Genomic DNA, 18614 nt, shown 5'->3' on the forward strand with positions numbered 1-18614 from the left:
AGACCACAGGGAAAGGAAGGGAAAATAGAATGTTAAGAATCAGAGAGGGAGACAAGCCATGAATGATTCTGGACTCCAGGAAACGAACTGAGGGTTACAGAAGGGACGAGGTTGGGGAATGGGGTAATGGGATGTTGGGTATTAAGGAGGGCACGTGTGGTGATGGGCGCTGGGAAACAAACTGAGGGCTTCAGAGGGAAGGGGGTGGGGGATTGGGATGGGCTGGTGATGGGTATTAAGGAGGGCACGTATTGCATGGAGCACTGGGTGTTATACACAAGTAATGAATCATGGAACTTTACATCAAAAACTAGGAAGGTACTGTATGGTTACTAACATAATATAATAAAAAATTATGATAAAAAATACAAATAGAGTAAAATTAAAGAGATGGAAAAAGATACACCATGCTGACACTAATACAACTGAATCTCCAGTAGCTACAGTAATGTCAGAAAAAGCAGACTTTATTTTTTATATTTTTATTTTTTATTTCTTTATTTTTTATTTTATATTTATTATTATTTTTGTATTATGTTCAATTAGCTTACCTATAATACATCATTTGTTTTTGATGTAGTGTTCAACAATTCATTAGTGCCCATCACCACACGTGCCCTCCTTAATACCCAACACCCAATTTTATTTATTTTGAAGAGAGAGAGCAAGTGAACATGAGTGGGGAGAGGGACAGAGGGAGAGTATCTTCTCATATAGACTCTGCTCTGAGCTTGAAGCCCAATGAGGAACTTGATCTCAAAACCATGAGATCATGACCTGAAACAAAATCAAGAGTCAGACTCCTAACCAACTGAGTTACCTAGGCACCCCAACCTTGAAGACTTGTTTTCTGTCTTGCATTAGAAAAAGTGGTCACCTCCTTTAGTCTTTAATGATTGTTATCCAGAGAGAAATATCATCTGTCAGACATGCTAGGTATTCCAAATATTTTTTCCAAACATTTTCTTTATATATGCAGACTTCACAATTCTTGTTTCCTTTCTTAGAGGAATAAGATTTTATGACTTATCTTGAACATACAAAGTGAGATAGGTGCTGAAAACCTCCTGTTTGCTTTCCTTATTGTGCTGAATGCTCAGGTTTCTGTGCTTCATCCTAATCCTATAGAATTGGGTCATCTTTCTGTACATACTCACTCACTGTCTGCAAAACTCACTCATTTTGCCCTCTGAGACATATACAAGGAGTTGGCCATAGGCAGGATGTGTGTGTGGATGTGATGGGCAGAGTGTGGAGGGTGCCCATGGGCCACTTAGAGGCTGTGCATGTGACATGTACTGAGTGGCTCGTATGTGTGCTTCACGATGGAGTCTTTGAAGTGGTTAATAGGATCCATCTTCTTTTGATGCATTCTGAGCCTTTCTTTTTTTATATATAATAATATTTTTATTATATTATGTTAGTCACCATACAGTACATTCTGAGCCTTTCTAACTCTGTTTTCAGCCTTTCCCCATGGCTCATTTGTGGAAATCACCTCCGTATTCTGAATGGGGTGAGAAGTAAGTCTCTTGGGCAGTTTCCCACACATGGGTGCTTATTCACTGGTCTTACTTCCGAGATCTCTCTTGACACTGAGCTATGCTGCCATGGGAAAGCAGTGACATGGATAAAGTTAAACTGCTCCTTATTCCCTCTTCAATATATTCATTATTGGATATTTTGCTCTAATGATGCTTGAACGTCTCCACTGAATTCCTGTAATCCAACTAAGGCCTTCTTGTCTACAGGTAATTGTCAGATGTGGTGTATTTTGGGGGTAAAATGATATAAACACCTAATCCATGATTTGTTGAAATTACTCAAATTACACAAGACTTAAGGATAAATTGTATATAGCAGCCAAGAGATAAGTTAGAAAATGACATTTTACTTACTTACTACTGTACATATATTGCCTAATTTTGAATTGAGAACAATTTTGACGTCTATGAGAATCATGAGTTTAGTTATGCAAATAATCATTTTTAAATTGTAACAGTATTGTATGTGCGTATGGAAAATATAAGTTAAAAAAAGCAGGTGGAAAAAACATAGTAAGATCTAATTTACATTGATGTATAAGCTTTTTGCATTTGTACATTGCAAATACACAGGATAATGCAAAAAATAAATACACAGGAAAATGCAAAAGGCAAAAAAAAAATCACTTTTCATTTTCTCCAGGGAAAGGAAACAGGAGTGGAGATGAAAAAGGAAACTTTATCCATCATGACCAAGTGGGATTCATCCCTGGGATGCAAGGGTGGTTCAATATTTGCAAAACTATCAGTGTCATAAATTTTATCCAGAAGGAAAAAGCCAAAATAATATGAGTCTCTCAATAGATGCAGAAAAAGCATTTGACAAAATACAGCATCCTTTCCTGATTAAAACACTTCAGAGTGTAGGGATGGAGGGTACGTTCCTCAATCTCATAAAAACCATCTATGAAAAGCCTATAGCAAATATCATTCTCAATGGGGAAAAGCTGGAAGCCTTTCCCTTAAGATCAGGAACATGACAGGATGCCCACTCTTGCCACTATTATTCAACATAGTACTAGAAGTCCTTGCAACAGCAATCAGACAACAAGAAGGGATCAAAGGTATCCAAATCGGCAAAGAAGAAGTCAAAATGTCTCTTCACAGATGACATGATACTCTATATGGAAAACCCAAAAGTATCCACTCCCAAACTATCAGAAGTTATAGAGCAATTCAGTAATATGGTGGGATACAAAATCAATGGTCAGAAATCAGTTGCATTTCTATACACGAATAATGAGACTGAAGAAAGAGAAATGAGGGAATCCATCCCATTTACAATAGCACCAAAAAGCATACGTTACCTTGGAATTAACTTAGCCAGAGACGTAAAGGGTCTATATTCTAGAAACTACAAATCACTCTTGAAAGACATTGAAAAAGACACAAAAAGATGGAAAAATATTCCATGCTCATGGATCGGAAGAATTAACATAGTTAAAATGTCCATGCTACCCAGAGCAATCTACACTTTCAATGTTATCCCGATCAAAATACCGATGACATTTTTCGAAGAACTGGAACAAATAGGCCTTAAATTTGTATGGAACCAGAAAAGGCCCCAAATCACCAAGGAATTGTTGAAAAAGAAAAACAAAGCTGGGGGCATCACAATGCTGGATTACAAGCCGTACTGCAAGGCTGTGATCACAAAGACAGCATGGTACTTCCACAAAAACAAACACATAGACCAATGGAACAGAATAGAGAACCCAGAAATGGGCCATCGGCTCTTTGGGCAACTAATTTTTGACAAAGCATGAAAAAACATCCAGTGGAAAAAAGACAGTCTCTTCAATAAATGGTGCTGGGAAAATTGGACAGCTACATGCAAAAGAATGAAACTTGACCACTCTCTCATACCATACACAAAGATAAACTCTAAATGGATGAAAGACCTCGAGGTGAGACATGAATCCATCAAAATCCTAGAGGAAAGTGTAGGCAGCCTCTACGACATCGGCCACAGCAACCTTTTTCATGACACATCTCCAAAGGCAAGAGAAACAAAAGATAAAATGAACTTGTGGGACTTCATCAAGATAAAAAGCTTCTGCACAGCCAAGGAAACAGTCAAAAAAAAAAAAAAAAAAACTAAGATGCAGCCCACAGAATGGGAGAAGATATTTGCAAATGATACTGCAGATAAAAGACTGGTATCCAAGATCTACAAAGAACTTCCCAAACTCAATACATGAGAAACAAATAAACAAATCATAAAATCGGGAGAAGATATGAACAGACACTTTTCCAATGAAGACATACAAATGGCTAACAGACACATGAAAAAATGTTGAAAATCATTAGCCATCAGGGAAATTCAAATCAAAAGCACACTAAGATACCACCTTATGCCAGTTAGAATAGCAAAAATGGACAAGGCAAGAAACAACCATTGTTGGAGAGGATGTGGAGAAAGGGGATCCCTCCTGCATTGTTGGTGGGAATGCAAGTTGGTACAGCCACTCTGGAAAACAGTGTGGAGGTCCCTTAAAAAGTTAAAAATGGAGCTACCCTATGATCCAGCCATTGCACTACTGGGTATTTACCCCAAAGATACAGACGTAGTGAAGAGAAGGGCCATATGCACCCCAATGATCATAGCAGCATTGTCCACAATATCTAAATTGTGGAAGGAGCCATGACACCCTTCAACAGATGACGTTTTTAAGAAGTTGTGGTCCAGGGGCGCCCGGGTGGTGTAGTCATTAAGTGTCTTCCTTTGGCTCAGGGCGTGATCCCAGCATTCTGGGATCGAGTTCCACATCAGGCTCCTCTGCTGGGAGCCTGCTTCTTCCTCTCCCAGTCCCCTGCTGTGTTCCCTCTCTAGCTGGCTATCTCTCTGTCAAAGAAATAAATAAAATCTTAAAAAAAAGAAGTTGTGGTCCATATATACAGTGGAATATTACTCAGCTATCAGAAAGAATGATTTCTCAACATTTGGTGCAACATGGACGGCACTGGAGAAAGTAATGCTAAGTGAAATAAGTCAAGCAGAGAAAGACAATTATCATATGGTTTCACTCATTTATGGAACATATGAACTAGGAAGATTGGTAGGAGAAGAAAAGGATAAAGAAAGGGGGGGTAATCAGAAGGGGGAATGAATCATGAGAGACTATGGACTCTGAGAAACAAACTGAGGGCTTCAGAGGGGAGGGGGTGGGGGAATGGAATAGGCTGGTGATGGGTGGTAGGGAGGGCACGTATTGCATGGTGCACTGGGTGTTATAGGAAACTAATGAATCATCGAACTTTACATCAAAAACCGTGGATGTACTGTATGGTGACTAACATAATAAAATTTTTTTTTAAAAAAAAAGAAATTTAATGCATAAAAAAAGAAAAAGGAAATTTAAGTGTCTCCATTATCTTATACCTTAAATAGTTTATATGGCATATGGAATTATATCCTTCTTATGACAATATTTTTTATTTTTCCCATTTTTTATTTTTCTGTTAAGTTAGCCACCATATAGTACATCATACATTTTTGCTTCAGTGTTCAATGATTAATTGTTGCATATTTTTAAAAAATCAAAGTAAGTAGCAAAATAAAAAGACGCAACAAATCACTTTTGTTCAGACTTGGGTTTATAAATTAAAATCAAGCCATTACATAACTATGTAAAGTGTTACAAATAACTATTAAAAGTATTCTTGTTATTAATTAAAAGGTCTCATGGCAGATAACCTTACTGGGTAAAAATAGAAAAAAAACGGGTGCCTGGGTTGCTCAGTTGTTAAGCATCTGCCTTCAGCCCAGGGCGTGATCCTGGTGTTCTGGGATCAAGCCCCACATCAAGCTCCTCTGCTGGGAGCCTGCCTCTCCCTCTCCCACTCCCCCTGCTTGTGTTCCCTCTCTCACTGTCTCTCTCTCTCTCTGTCAAATGGATAAATAAAATCTTAAAAAAAAAAAATAGAAAAAAAATCTCAAGGTAGAGCTAATTCTTTGCACCTCTGACTTCACATTGTCTGTGATGACATGAGACAGCATCAAAACTCATGGTTAATGCAATTAATTAGCTCTCATTCTAATTAGTCAATTATAAACAAGCACAAAAATGCAAGACTCATATAAGTACCCTTTGAACCTATGCTTGCCAGTTGAGAGAAGTCTGTCTTTTAGCAACACACTGGAAACCAGAACAATAGCAATGTTTAAACAGGAATTTTTATCCTGTTGCACGATAGATCCAGCTTTCAACTTTTCTTCCTATGTGAGAAAGTGGCCTTTATCAAGTTCATTTACCTTAAACTTCCATGGTATCTAAATAATTGACTCCTATAATCAGAGAAACATGGTTTGTATTAGGTAAGTGAATTTCTTCCAAACCTCTATGCATCTACTGTAAGTTTCCCAGTGTCATTCCAGGTCTCTTGCTATGTCTAAGTATGTAAATTTATTTCACCTGTTTGCATTCCACTTTCCTTAGGAAAATAAGAGAGCATTGCATTTTAATTTTGTTTATTAGTTACACAGGGGGTATTATTATTACTATTATTACTGAAGAAAAATATATAAATCATAATAATGCATAGATATTTCTAGGATTTTATTGACTTAAAAAAAAGCTCACACAGTACTTTCCTAAAGCCTTTGTATAGACATTAGTGATTCTATTGTACCATTCATTCATGGAAGATGTAATTTATTATCTTAGTCTTTATCATTATCACAGAAAAAAATACAAAGATAATTTTTAGTTCTACCCATCTTTTCACTCCCCATTTACCTATGCTATAATAGGGTAGAGAGAAGTAGAGGGAGAAATCATCTCTTAGTTATCCATACTGAGTCTTCAAGTATACTAATATCACAGTTCACATTGAACTAAAACAATTTTCCAAGAATGTGTAAACAAATTACCAATTTAATTCAAATTTCCCTGCTACTTTTTAACCTATCCCAGCAAAGTTAAAAAATCCCTCATTTATGGATATGTGAGGTAGTATTTGCCTATTTTATGCATAGATTTTAGGCTAACACATGAAAAATTATTCTAATCTGCTTTAATGACTAACAATGTAATTGTTTTCTCCATGCATTGAAGAAATTATAGTTTGCAAGATATGCTCTACCCCAGGAATAACTTCAAAATTAGTGATTAACAGAACCAACAAAAAGAGACAGATTCTGAAGATTCAAGAAAAGTTTGCTTATGTTTCAAAAAAAATCGTCATGCCTGAGAGATTAATGAATGTGACCCTAATAACAGGATTCTTGCTCATGGGATTCCCCGACGATCAGGTGCTACAGAGGCTCTATGCTGCCCTCTTCTCCCTGATTTACCTGGCGGCACTGATGGGAAACCTCCTCATTATCACCCTCACCACCATTGACCAGCGTCTCCAATCCCCCATGTACTTCTTCCTCAAAAATCTGTCTTTGATTGATATCTGTTACATCTCTGTCACTGTTCCCAAATCCGTCATGAACACTCTGACCAACAGCCATTCCATCTCCTTCATGGGATGTGCCTCACAGGTTTTCCTTGTTCTTGTCTTTGCCGGTACAGAGTTTGCCCTCCTTCTGGTGATGTCCTATGACCGTTATGCTGCCATCTGCTGTCCTCTGCACTATGAGGCCATCATGAATAGAGGTTCCTGTGTGCAGATGGTGACAGCATCATGGTTCAGTGGGGGTGTCTATGGATCCATTCATGTTGCAGGCACATTTTCTATCCATTTCTGTGATTCCAACATAGTGCATCAGTTTTTCTGTGACATTCCATCATTGCTCACACTGGCTTGTCCTGGGGAGCAAATTCTAGAATATGTGTTTATTATTGTTAGTTGTTGTTTTGTTTTTGTATGTTTTACTTTCATGGTTGCTTCATATGTTTATATTGTGTCCACTGTCCTGAGAATTCCTTCTTCACAAGGCAGGTTTAAAACCTTCTCCACCTGCATGCCCCATCTAACTGTGGTAACCTTGTTCTTCTCTTCTGGATTTATTGCATATTTAGGGTTAAACTCAAAATCACCATCATCACTGAACCTCTTCATGTCTGTGTTATATTCTCTGTTACCTCCCAGCCTGAATCCTGTCATTTACAGCCTGAGAAACAGGGACGTGAAGGTGGCCCTTGGAAATTTTTTTGGTGAAAAATGACTCCAAATATATATTCATAATACCAATGAATCTGATATCTACTGATGTGTATAATATTTTTGGTTTATAAAAGTAATTTGATAATCACAAATAATACACTTTCAAATACAAATACACATAATTTCAAATTATTTGGCTTATAGAATTTGTTGTAAATTTAACAGATACACATTTTATTATTGGTGCTGTTCCATAGGTTGTACATTTATATAGCTGTTGGGTCTGAAAGTCAATGGAGCGTCTTGGATATACAAATGCTATCCACTCACTCATCCATCCTATTCCTGGGATAATCCTTTCTCCAAGGTACCGGACACATAGTGGTGATGGGATCACCCATATACTGAGTATGAAGATTCCTTTGAAATAGGTTTCCTGATGGCAGAACTTAACACAGAGAAGGCCAGCAGCTCTGGATCAACAAAATCTTTGTTGATGTCTTTTGATCATGTTCTATTTAAGAAAAAAGTGCTTTGCTAATATATGAAGCTTTCACTTGATCTGTATATCAGACAAAAAAATCTGGGATGATTATTCAGCCCCTCACTTGCTTAGAGCTCAGAAACAAGTATATGTCCTAAAAAACAGTGAAGAGAGAATAGGCATGTGTGTGCTGAAGAATTGTCAGGAAGTGTGCTCAAAATCAGTTGTAATTTTCCTAGCCTCACATTTGTCACATAGTAGTGGTGACATGTTTGTTTTTAATATGATGTTAAACACTGTTAAAAATACCATTTATAAAGTTCATCCACAGAAAAAGATTGATTATACAACTTAGTTATAATGATGTCAACGTGTATTGTGTATCAGAATCAGATATACTCTTTATAAAATAATCTTCCCCTTTATATAAAGATCAAATGTATAAAAAACATTTTTTATGTTTTTAATAAGGAAGAGAAGAGAGAGTATACACATTCCAGGGTTTCACTATTAGTCCTGTGTATACAAGATACAAATGTCAGTCAGTCTAGAAGGACCATCAAAGCCATAGAATATATAAATGAGAAGCTGTGACAAATTTTCTGTAAAGGGATGGTATAGAATATATCTGTGGATAGCCTGGTGATGGGTAGTAAGGAGGGCACATATTGCATGGTGCACTGGGTGTTATACACAACTAATGAATCATCGAACCTTGCGTCAGAAACCAGGGATGTACTGTATGGTGACTAACATAATGTAATAAAAAAACATTAAAAAAAAGAATATATCTGTGGACAGTCTAGGCAACAATTAGGAGAGATATACATGGAATTAACCAAACCAATTCAAAGGTGATTGCTTCAAATTAGGAACTACATGAATCAGTTATAATATGAATAGATGGTGATTTGGATAAAATTCCAAATATTAAGTGATAATGTTGGGCAAGACATAATCTAATTCTAAAATAAAGTGCTAATATATGTATGATCATGCTATTTAAAAAGTAAATTCAAACTTATGTATAAATAATTGCATAAAAATTAAACAAAACCACATTCTTAAATGACATAACATGCATCAAATGAAATAAATACACTTGCATACAGAACTTATATCATTAATGAAAAAGAAAAAGCGTAAATATACAAAGAATAGCAAATAGAGCTTGATTCATTATGAAAAAATAATCAATCTCATTAGGTGTCTAAAATATACCAGTTCAGATTGAATACAACTGAACAGAATTCCTTTAAATATTTTCTCACTGGTATAGTTGGTCTATTTTTCTAAAGATATAATTATTTTTGCACTTATTGTGGTAATAGTTCTTTCTTTCCTCTTTCACAGGAATGAATGATTTTTATGGTAGGCTGTGCCTTCTTTCATAAGGTTGATCATTTTTTGTATGAAAATGTTATTTTAAACTGAGAGCTTTATTATTTCCTTTTTCTACTGTGAAAGCATCTTGCAGTATGGGTGCACACAGTTTGGTACTTTATTTACTTTGTCAAAGTATGGTGCTGTTTAGATTCTTTTTGGTGTGAACATTCATATACTAATTTGTTTAAAATATACAATGACACACAGGATTTTCTCATCCTCTGCTAAAATGTAATTATACTTGGCTTTTTAATGATTTATGGAGACATAATTATAAAAAGCATTGTATAAGTTTAAGGTGTGCAACATGTTGATTTCAAACTTATATTGTGATAAATCCACTAACACAGATTTAGGTACCACCTTCATCACATCACATAGTTACTATTTTTTTTGGTCATAGTAGGAATATAAAAGAATTACTTCCTTAATTTTCAAGTTAAAAATACAGTACTGTTAATTTTACTCAAAATACAGTGCATTAGATAAAAAGAGATAGAAAAAGAAAAAGATAAATTTTGTACAATGTTGGGATAGTAATTAGTATAGGTTTAATAAAAAATTGTTTGGAAATTTCTCAAAAATAAAATATGAGACTATTCTATGAACTGAAAATAACTATATTTCTTTTACAAAATAGATACATAAAATTTATTGAATTTGGGGCACCTGGGTGGCTCAGTCATTAAGTGTCTGCCTTCAGCTCAGGTCATGATTCCAGGGTCCTGGGATCGAGCCCAACATCAGGCTCCCTGTTCATCAGGGAGCCTGCTTCTCCCTCTCCCTCTCCCTCTCTCTCTCCCTCTCCCACTCCCACTCCCACTGCTTGTGGTCCCTCTCTCACTATCTCTCTATTTGTCAAGTAAATAAATAAAATCTTTAAAAACATTATTGAATTTGTTTTATTATGTTCAGTTAGCCAACATATAGTATATCATTAGTTTCTGATGAAGTGTTCAATGATTCATTAATTGCGTATATCTCTAAGCACTCATCACAATAAGTGTCTTCTTTAATACCCATCATCCAGTTACCCCATCCCCCCAACCCCTCACTTCTGTAACTCTCGGTTAATTTCCCTGAGTCTCGAGTCTCTGATAGTTTGTCATCTATCTGCAATCTTTCCATTCTGTTTTTCCTCCCTTTCCCCATGGTCCTCCATACTGTTTCTTATGTTCCACATACAAATGAAACCAAATGATAATTGTCTTTTCTGCTTGACTTATTTCACTTAGCATAATCCCCTTCAGTTCCATCCATGTTGATGCAAATGAAGGGTATTCACCCTTTCTGATGGCTGAATAAAACCCCATTCTGTATATGAACCCCATATTCTTTATCCATTCATCTGTTTCAGGACATCTTGGCTCCATCCACAGTATGGTTATTGTGGACATTGTTCTATGAACATGGAGTGCATCTGCCCCTTCTTTTCACTACATCAGTATCTTTGGGGTAGTAGTGCAGTTACTGGGTCATAGGGTAGCTCCATTTTTAATGTCTTGAGGAACATCCATACTATTTTGCAGAGTCACTGTACCAGCTTGCATTCCCACCAGCAGTGTAAGAGGGTTCCCCTTTCTCCATATCCTTGCCAACATTTACCATTTCCTGACTTGTAATTTTTGCCATTCTAACTGGTGTGATGTGGTATCTCATTGTGGTTTTGATTTATATTTCCCTGATGGATCGTGATTTTATCATGTGCCTGTTAGCCATTTGTATGTTTTCTTTGGAGAAGTGTCTGTACATGTCTTCAGCCCATTTCTTGACTGGATTATTTCTTTTTTGGGTGTTGAGTTTGAGAAGTTCTTTATAGATCTTAGATACCTTCCCTTTCTCTGAAATGTCATTCACAAATACCTTCTCCTAATCTGTGGGCTGCCTCCAACTTTTGTTGATTGTTTCCTTTGCTGTGCAGAAGGTTTTCATCTTGATGAAGTCCCAAAAGTTCATTTTCGCTTTTGTTTCCAATTCTGCCAGAGATGTGTCTTGAAAGAAGTTGCTGTGACCAATGTCGAAGGATTCCTGTCTTACCTTGAGATCTTTCATCCATTTAGAGTTTATCTTTGTGTATAGTGTAAGAGAATGGTCCAGTTTCATTCTTCTGAATGTGGCTGTCCAATTTTCCCAACACCATTTATTGAAGAGACTGCCTTTCTTTCCACTGGATATTCTTTCCAGCTTTGTTAAATATTAGTTGACCACAGATTTTAGGATCTATTTCTGGAGTCTCTGTTCTGTTCCCTTGGTCGGTGTGTCTATTTTTTGTGCCAATACCATGCTGTCTTGATGATCACAGTTTTGTAATATAGCTGGAAGTAAGGCACCATGATGCCCCCAGCTTTGGTTTTCTTTTTCAAGGTTTCCCTGGCGATTTGAGGCCTTTTCTGATTCCATACATATTTTAAGATTGTTTGTTTAAGCTCCTTGAAAAATGCCAGTGGTATTTTGATAGGGATTGCATTGAAGGTGTAGATTGCTTTGGGCAACATAGACAGTTTCACAACGTTTATTCTTCCAATCCATGAGCATGGAATGTTTTTCCATCTCTTTGTGTCTTCCTCAATTTCTTTCATAAGTGTTTTGTAGTTTCTAGGTCCTTTATCTCTTTGGTTAGGTTTATTCCTAGGTATCTTATGGTATTGGGTGATATTTTAAATGGATTCAATTCCTTAATTTCCCTTTTTTCAGTTACATTGTTAGTGTATTGAAATGCAACTGATTTCTGTGTATTGATTTTTTTGTCCTGCCACTTTGGTGAATTTCTACATGTGTTCTAATAACTTGGGGGTGGAGCCTTTTGAGTTTTCCACATAAAGTGTCATGTCATCTGTGAATACAAAGAGTTTGACTTCTTCTTTGCCAATTTGAATGCCTTTTATTTTTTGTTGTTATTGCTGATTGTACTATGTTGAAAAATAATGATGAGAGTGGACATCCCTGTTGTGCTCCTGACTTTAAGGGACATTTTCTCAAATTTTCCCCATTGAGAATCATGTTTATTGTGGACTTTCATACATGGATTTATGTTATTTAGGTATGTTCCCTCTATCCCTATACATTGAATAATTTTAATCAGGAAAGGAGTAGTATTTAGCCAAATGCTTTCTCTGAAACAATTGAAAGATTATATGGTTCTTGTCTTATCTTTTATTAATGTGTTCTATCATGTTGATTGATTTGAAAATGTCGAACCACACTTGCATTCGAGGAATAAATCCCACCTTGTCGTGATGGATAATCCTTTTAATGTTCTGTTAGATCCTATTTGCTAGGATCTTCTTGAGTATCTTTGCAACCATGTTCATGAAGGATATTGGTCTGTAATGCTCTTTTTTGATGTTTTTTTTTGTTTTTTTGTTTTGTTTTGTTTTGTTTTGTTTTTTGCATCAAGGTAATGCTGGTCTCATAAAATGAGTTTGGAAGTTTTCCTTCTATTTTTTGAAATAGTTTCAGGAGAATAGGTATTATTTATTCTTTACATTTTTGGTAGAATTCCTGTGGGAAGCCATCTGGCCCTGGACTCTTGTCTTTTGGGAGGTTTTTGTTGTTTTTTTATTACTTCAGTTTCATTACTGGTTATTGGTATATTCAGATTGTCTATTTCTTCCTATTTCAGTCTTGGTAGTTTATTAGTTTCCAGGAAAGCATCCATTTCCTCCAGGTTGCTTAATTTGTTTGCATATAGTTGCTGGTAATATTTTCTAATAACTGTTTCTATTTCCTTGGTGTTAGTCATGATCTCTCTCCTTTCACTTATGATTTTATTAATTTGGGTCCTTTCTCTTTTCTTTTGAACAAGTCTGGCCAGAGGTTTATCTATCTTATTAATTCTTTCAATGCACCAGCTTCTAGTTTCATTGATTGATTCTACTACTTCTGATTTCTATTTCATTGATCTCATCTCTAATCTTTATCATTTCTCTTCTCCAGCTTTTTTACATTTTATTTGTTGTTCTTTCTCCAGTTCCTTTAGGTGTAAGGTTAGCTTGTGCATTTGAGATTTTTCTATTTTTTTGCCAGGCTTGGATGGCTATGTATTTCACCCTTAGGACTGCCTTTGCATATCCTATAGGTTTGGGGCGGATATGTTTCATTCTCATTAATTTCCATGAATTGGTTAAGTTCTCCCTTAATTTCCCGATTAACATAATCATTATTTAGCAGGATGCTCTTTAACTTCCATGTGTTTGAATTCCTTTCACACTTTTTCTTGTGATTGAGTTCCAGTTTCGAAGCACTGTGGTCTGAGAATATGCAGGGAATAATCTCAATCTTTGGTATTGATTGAGACCTGATTTGTGACCTAGTATGTGTTCTATTCTGGAGAAAGTTCTGTGTACATTTGCAAAGAATGAGGATCTGTTGTTTTAGGGTGAAATGTTCTGTATATTTCTATGAAATCCATCTGGGTCACTGTGTCCTTCAAAGCTCTTGTTTCTTGGTTGATTTTCTGCTTAGATGATCTGTCCATTGCTGAGAGTGTAGTGTTAAGGTCTCCTACTATTAATGTATTATTATCAATATGATTCTTTCATTTGGTTAACAGCTGGCATGTGTAGTTGGTTGCTCACATGATGAGTGCATAGATATTTACAACTGTTTGATTTTTTTTCTTTTTTTCATGTATTGAAGGGCAGTTTATTAAGATATTCATTTTGTGGTGCTATTTCAATCTGGTTTATTTTTTAAGAGTTCATGAATTCATTTAAATACTAAATATATCCTGTATCTTAAATAGTTTCATCTGTTCAATTATTTTTCTTTTAGGGATTTTATTTTTTTAATTTTTAAATTTTTTTTTAATAATTTTTATTTTGTTATATTAGTCACCATATGGTACATCCCCAGTTCTTGATGCAATGTTCCATGATTCATTACTTTCATATAACACCTAATGCACCATGCAATATGTGCCCTCCTTAATACGCATCACTGGCCTATCCCAATCCCCCACCCCCTCCCCTCTGAAGCCCTAGTTTGTTTCCCAGAGTCTACAGTCTCTCATGGTTCATTCCCCCTTCTGTTTACATCCCCTTCATTCTATCCTTCCTTCTCCTACCGATCTTCCTATTTCTTATATTCCATAAATGAGTGAAACCATATAATAATTGTCTTTCTCCGCTTGACTTATTTCACTTAGCATAATCTCCTCCAGTCCCGTCCATGTTGCCACAAATGTTGTGTAATCGTACTTTCTGATGGTTGAGTATAATTCCATTGTATATATGGACCACATTTCTTAATCCAGCCATCTGTTGAAGGGCATCTTGGTTCCTTCCACGATTTAGCTATTGTGGACAATGCTGCTATGAACATTGGAGTGCATATGGCCCTTCTCTTCACTACATCTGTATCTTTGGGGTAAATACCCAGTAGTGCAATGGCTGGATCTTAGGGTAGCTCTATTTTCAACTTTTTAAGGATCTCCACACTGTTTCCCAAAGTGGCTGTACCAACTTGCAATCCCACCAACAGTGTAAAAGGGATCCCCTTTCTCCACATCCTCTCCAACATTTGTTGTTTCCTGCCTTGTCCCATTTTGCCATTCTAACTGGTGTTAAGATGGTATCTCAATGTGGTTTTGATTTGAATTTCTGTGATGGCTAATGATTTTGAACATTTTCCGTGTGTCTGTTAGCCATTTGTATGTCTTCATTGGAAAAGTGTCTGCTCATATCTTCTACCCATTTACTGATTTGATTATTTGTTTCCTGTGTGTTGAGTTTGAGAAGTTCTTTGTAGATCTTGGATACCAGTCTTTTATCTGTAGTGTCATTTGCAAATATCTTCTCCCATTCCGTGGGCTGCCTCTTAGTTTTGCTGACTGTTTCTTTGATTGTGCAGAAGCTTTTTATCATGATGAAGTACCACAAGTTCATATTTTTTTGTTTCTCTTGCCTTTGGAGATGTGTCATGTAAAAGTTGCTGTGGCCTATATCAAAGAGGTTTCAGCCTGTGTTCTCCTCTAGGATTTTGATGGATTCCTGTCTCACATGGACGACTTTCAACAATGTGTACTTTATCTTTGTGTATGGTGTGAGTAAGTGGTCAAGTTTCATTCTTTTGCATGTAGCTGTTCAATTTTCCCAGCACCATTTACTGAACAGACTGTCTTTTTTCCGGTGGATGTTTTTTCCTGCTTTATCAAAGATTTGTTGCCCAAAGAGCCGAGGGTCCATTTCTGGGTTCTATATTCTGTTCTATTGGTCTATGTGTCTGTTTTTGTGCCAGCACCATGCTGTCGTTGTGATCACAGTTTTGTAGTACAGATAGAAATCCGGCATTGTGATGCCCCCAGCTTTGTTTTTCCTTTTCAACAATTCCTTGGCGATTCGGGGCCTTTTCTGATTGCACACAAATTTAAGGGCTGTTTGTTCCAGTTCTTTGAAAAATGTCATTGATATTCTGATCGAGATGGCATTGAAAGTGTAGATTGCTCTGAGTAGCATAGATATTTTAACTATGTTTATTCTTCCGATCCATGAGCATGTAATATTTTTCTATCTTTTTGTGTCTTCTTCAATGTCTTTCAAGAGTGATTTGTAATTTCTAGAATACAGATCCTTTATGTCTCTGGTTAATACCGAGATAACATGATTTTTGGTGCTATTATAAATGAAATGGATTCGCTAATTTCTCTTTCTTCAGTCTCATTGTTCATGTATAGATTTGCAACTAATTTCTGAGCATTGATTTTGTATCCTGCCACATTACTGAATTTTTCTATGAGTTCTAGTAGTTGGGAGTGGAGTCTTTTGGGTATTCTATATAGAGTATCATGTCATCTGCAAAGAGAGACTGTCTGAATTCTTCTTTGCTGATTTGGACATCTTTTATCCCTTTTTGTTTTCTGATTGCTGTTGCAAGGACTTCTAGTACTATGTTGAATAATAATGGTGAGAGTGGGCATCCTTGTCGAGTTCCTGATCTTAAGGGAAAGGCTATCAGCTTTTCCTGATTGAGAATGATATTTGGTGTAGGCTTTTCATAGATGGTTTTTACGAAATTGAGGAATGTACCCTCTATCCCTACACTCTGAAGGGTTTTAATCAGGAAAGGATGGTGTATTTTGTCAAATGCTTTTTCTGCATCAATTGAAAGGATCATATGGTCCTTGACTCTTTTCTTGTTGATATGATCTATCACACTGATCGATTTGCAAATGTTGAACTACTATTGCATCTCAGGGATGAATCCCACTTAGTCATGATGGATAATCCTTTTAATGTACTGTTGGATCCTATTAACTATGATCTTGTTGAGAATTTTGGCGTCCATATTCATCAGGGATATTGGTCTGTAATTCTCCTTTTTAATGGGGTCTTTGCCTGGTTTGGGGATCAAGGTAATATTGATCTCATAGAATGAGTTTGGTAGCTTTCCTTCTGTTTCTATTTTTTGAAACAGCACCAGGAGAATTGGGATTATTTCTTCTTTGAATGTTTGGTAGAATTCCCAGGGGAATCCGTCAGGCCCTGGACTCTTGTTTTGGGGGAGGTTTTTGTTCACTACTTTGATCTCTTCATAATTAATCAGGCTGTTTAAATAATCAATTTCTTCCTGTTTCAGTTTTTGTACTTTATAGGTTTCCAGGAAGGCATCCATTTCCTCCAGGTTGTTCAATTTATTGGCATAAAGCTGTTGATAAAAGTTTCTAATGATCCCTCCCATTTCATTGGTGTTGGTTGTGATCTCTCCCCTTTCATTCATAATTTTATTAATTTGGATCCTTTCTCTGTTCTTTTGGATAAGTCTGGCCAGTGGCCTATCGATCTTATTCATTCTTTCAAAGAACCACCTTCTAGTTCTGTTGATCTGCTCCATTGTGCTCCTGGTTTCTAATTCATTGATCTCTGCTCTAATCTTGATCACCTACCTTCTTGTGCATGGGTTAGGCCTATTCTTCTGTTCCAGCTACAGTTCTTGAGGTGAGAGTATAAAAACTGCATTTTAGATTTTTCTATTCTCTTGAGTGAGGCTTGGATGGCTATGTATTTTCCCCTTAGGACTGCCTTTGCAGTGTCCCACAGGTTTTGGACTGATGTGTTCTCATTCTCATTGGTCTCCAGAAATTGTTTAAACTGATTTTTAATTTCCTGGTTTACCCAATCATTTTTGAGCAGGATGGTTCTTAGTTTCCAAGTGTCTGAGTTCCTTCTAATTTTTTCCTTGTGATTGACTTCCAGTTTCAAAGCATTGTGGTCTGAGAATATGCAGGGAATAATCTCAGTTTTTTGGTATTGGTTAAGACCTGTTTTGTGACCCAGTATATGGTCTATTCTGGAAAATGTTCCATGTGCATTCGAAAAAAAATGAGTATTCTGTTGTTCTAGGGTGTAGTGTTGTATATATATCTGTGAGGTCCATCTGGTCCACTATGTCATTCAAAGCTCTTGTTTCTTTGTTGATTTTCTGCTTAGGTGATCTGTGTATTGCTGAGAGCGGAGTGTTGAGGTCCCCTACTATTAATGTATTATTATCTATATGTCCTTTATTCTGGTTAAGAGTTGGCTTATGTATCCAGCTGCTCCCCTGTTGGGGGCATAGATATTTATAATTGTCATATCCAGTTGTTAGATACATCCTTCATGAATAACATAGTGTCCTTCTGTATCTCTCACTATGGTCTTTAGTTTAAAATCTAATCTGTCTGATATGGGAATTGCTACCCCAGCTTTCTTTTGAAGTCCATTGGCATGAAAAATGGTTTTCCATCCCTTCACTTCCAGTCTGGATATGTCTTTGGCTTCAAAATGAGTCTCTTGCATTCAGCAAATGGATGGGTCATGTCTTTTTATCCAATCTGCAACCCTGTGGCATTTATGGGAGCATTAAGGCCATTCACATTGAGAGTGATTATTGAGAGATATGATTTTAATGATGTCATGTTTCCTGTGAAGTCTTTGTTTCTATAGATTGTAAATTTATGTTCTGTATCACTCTTGGGGCCTTTTTACTTTTATGGAACCCCCCTTAATATCTCCTGTAGAGCTGGTTTCATGGTTACGATTCCTTCAGTTTCTGCCAATCCTGGGAGGTCCTTATCTCTCCATCGATTCTGAATGACAGCCTTGCTGGATAAAGGATCCTTGGCTGCATGTTCTTCTCAGGTAGAGCTTTGAAAATACCCAGCTAAC

At 36.5% G+C, this 18614-nt stretch overlaps 1 protein-coding gene across 1 annotated transcript; it reads left to right on the forward strand.

Moving 5' to 3' along the window:
* Positions 1 to 6729: 6729 nt before the first annotated feature.
* LOC123791179 (olfactory receptor 14A16-like) lies at positions 6730 to 7662 on the forward strand. The gene has a single exon (XM_045795817.2). The coding sequence runs from the start codon at positions 6730 to 6732 to the stop codon at positions 7660 to 7662; it is 933 nt and encodes a 310-aa protein (XP_045651773.2).
* The last annotated feature ends 10952 nt before the right edge of the window (positions 7663 to 18614 follow it).

This window comes from Ursus americanus, chromosome 5 (assembly GCF_024610735.1).
Source record: "Ursus americanus isolate L20-20 chromosome 5, mUrsAme1.1.p, whole genome shotgun sequence".
Classification (NCBI taxonomy): Eukaryota; Metazoa; Chordata; class Mammalia; order Carnivora; family Ursidae; genus Ursus; species Ursus americanus.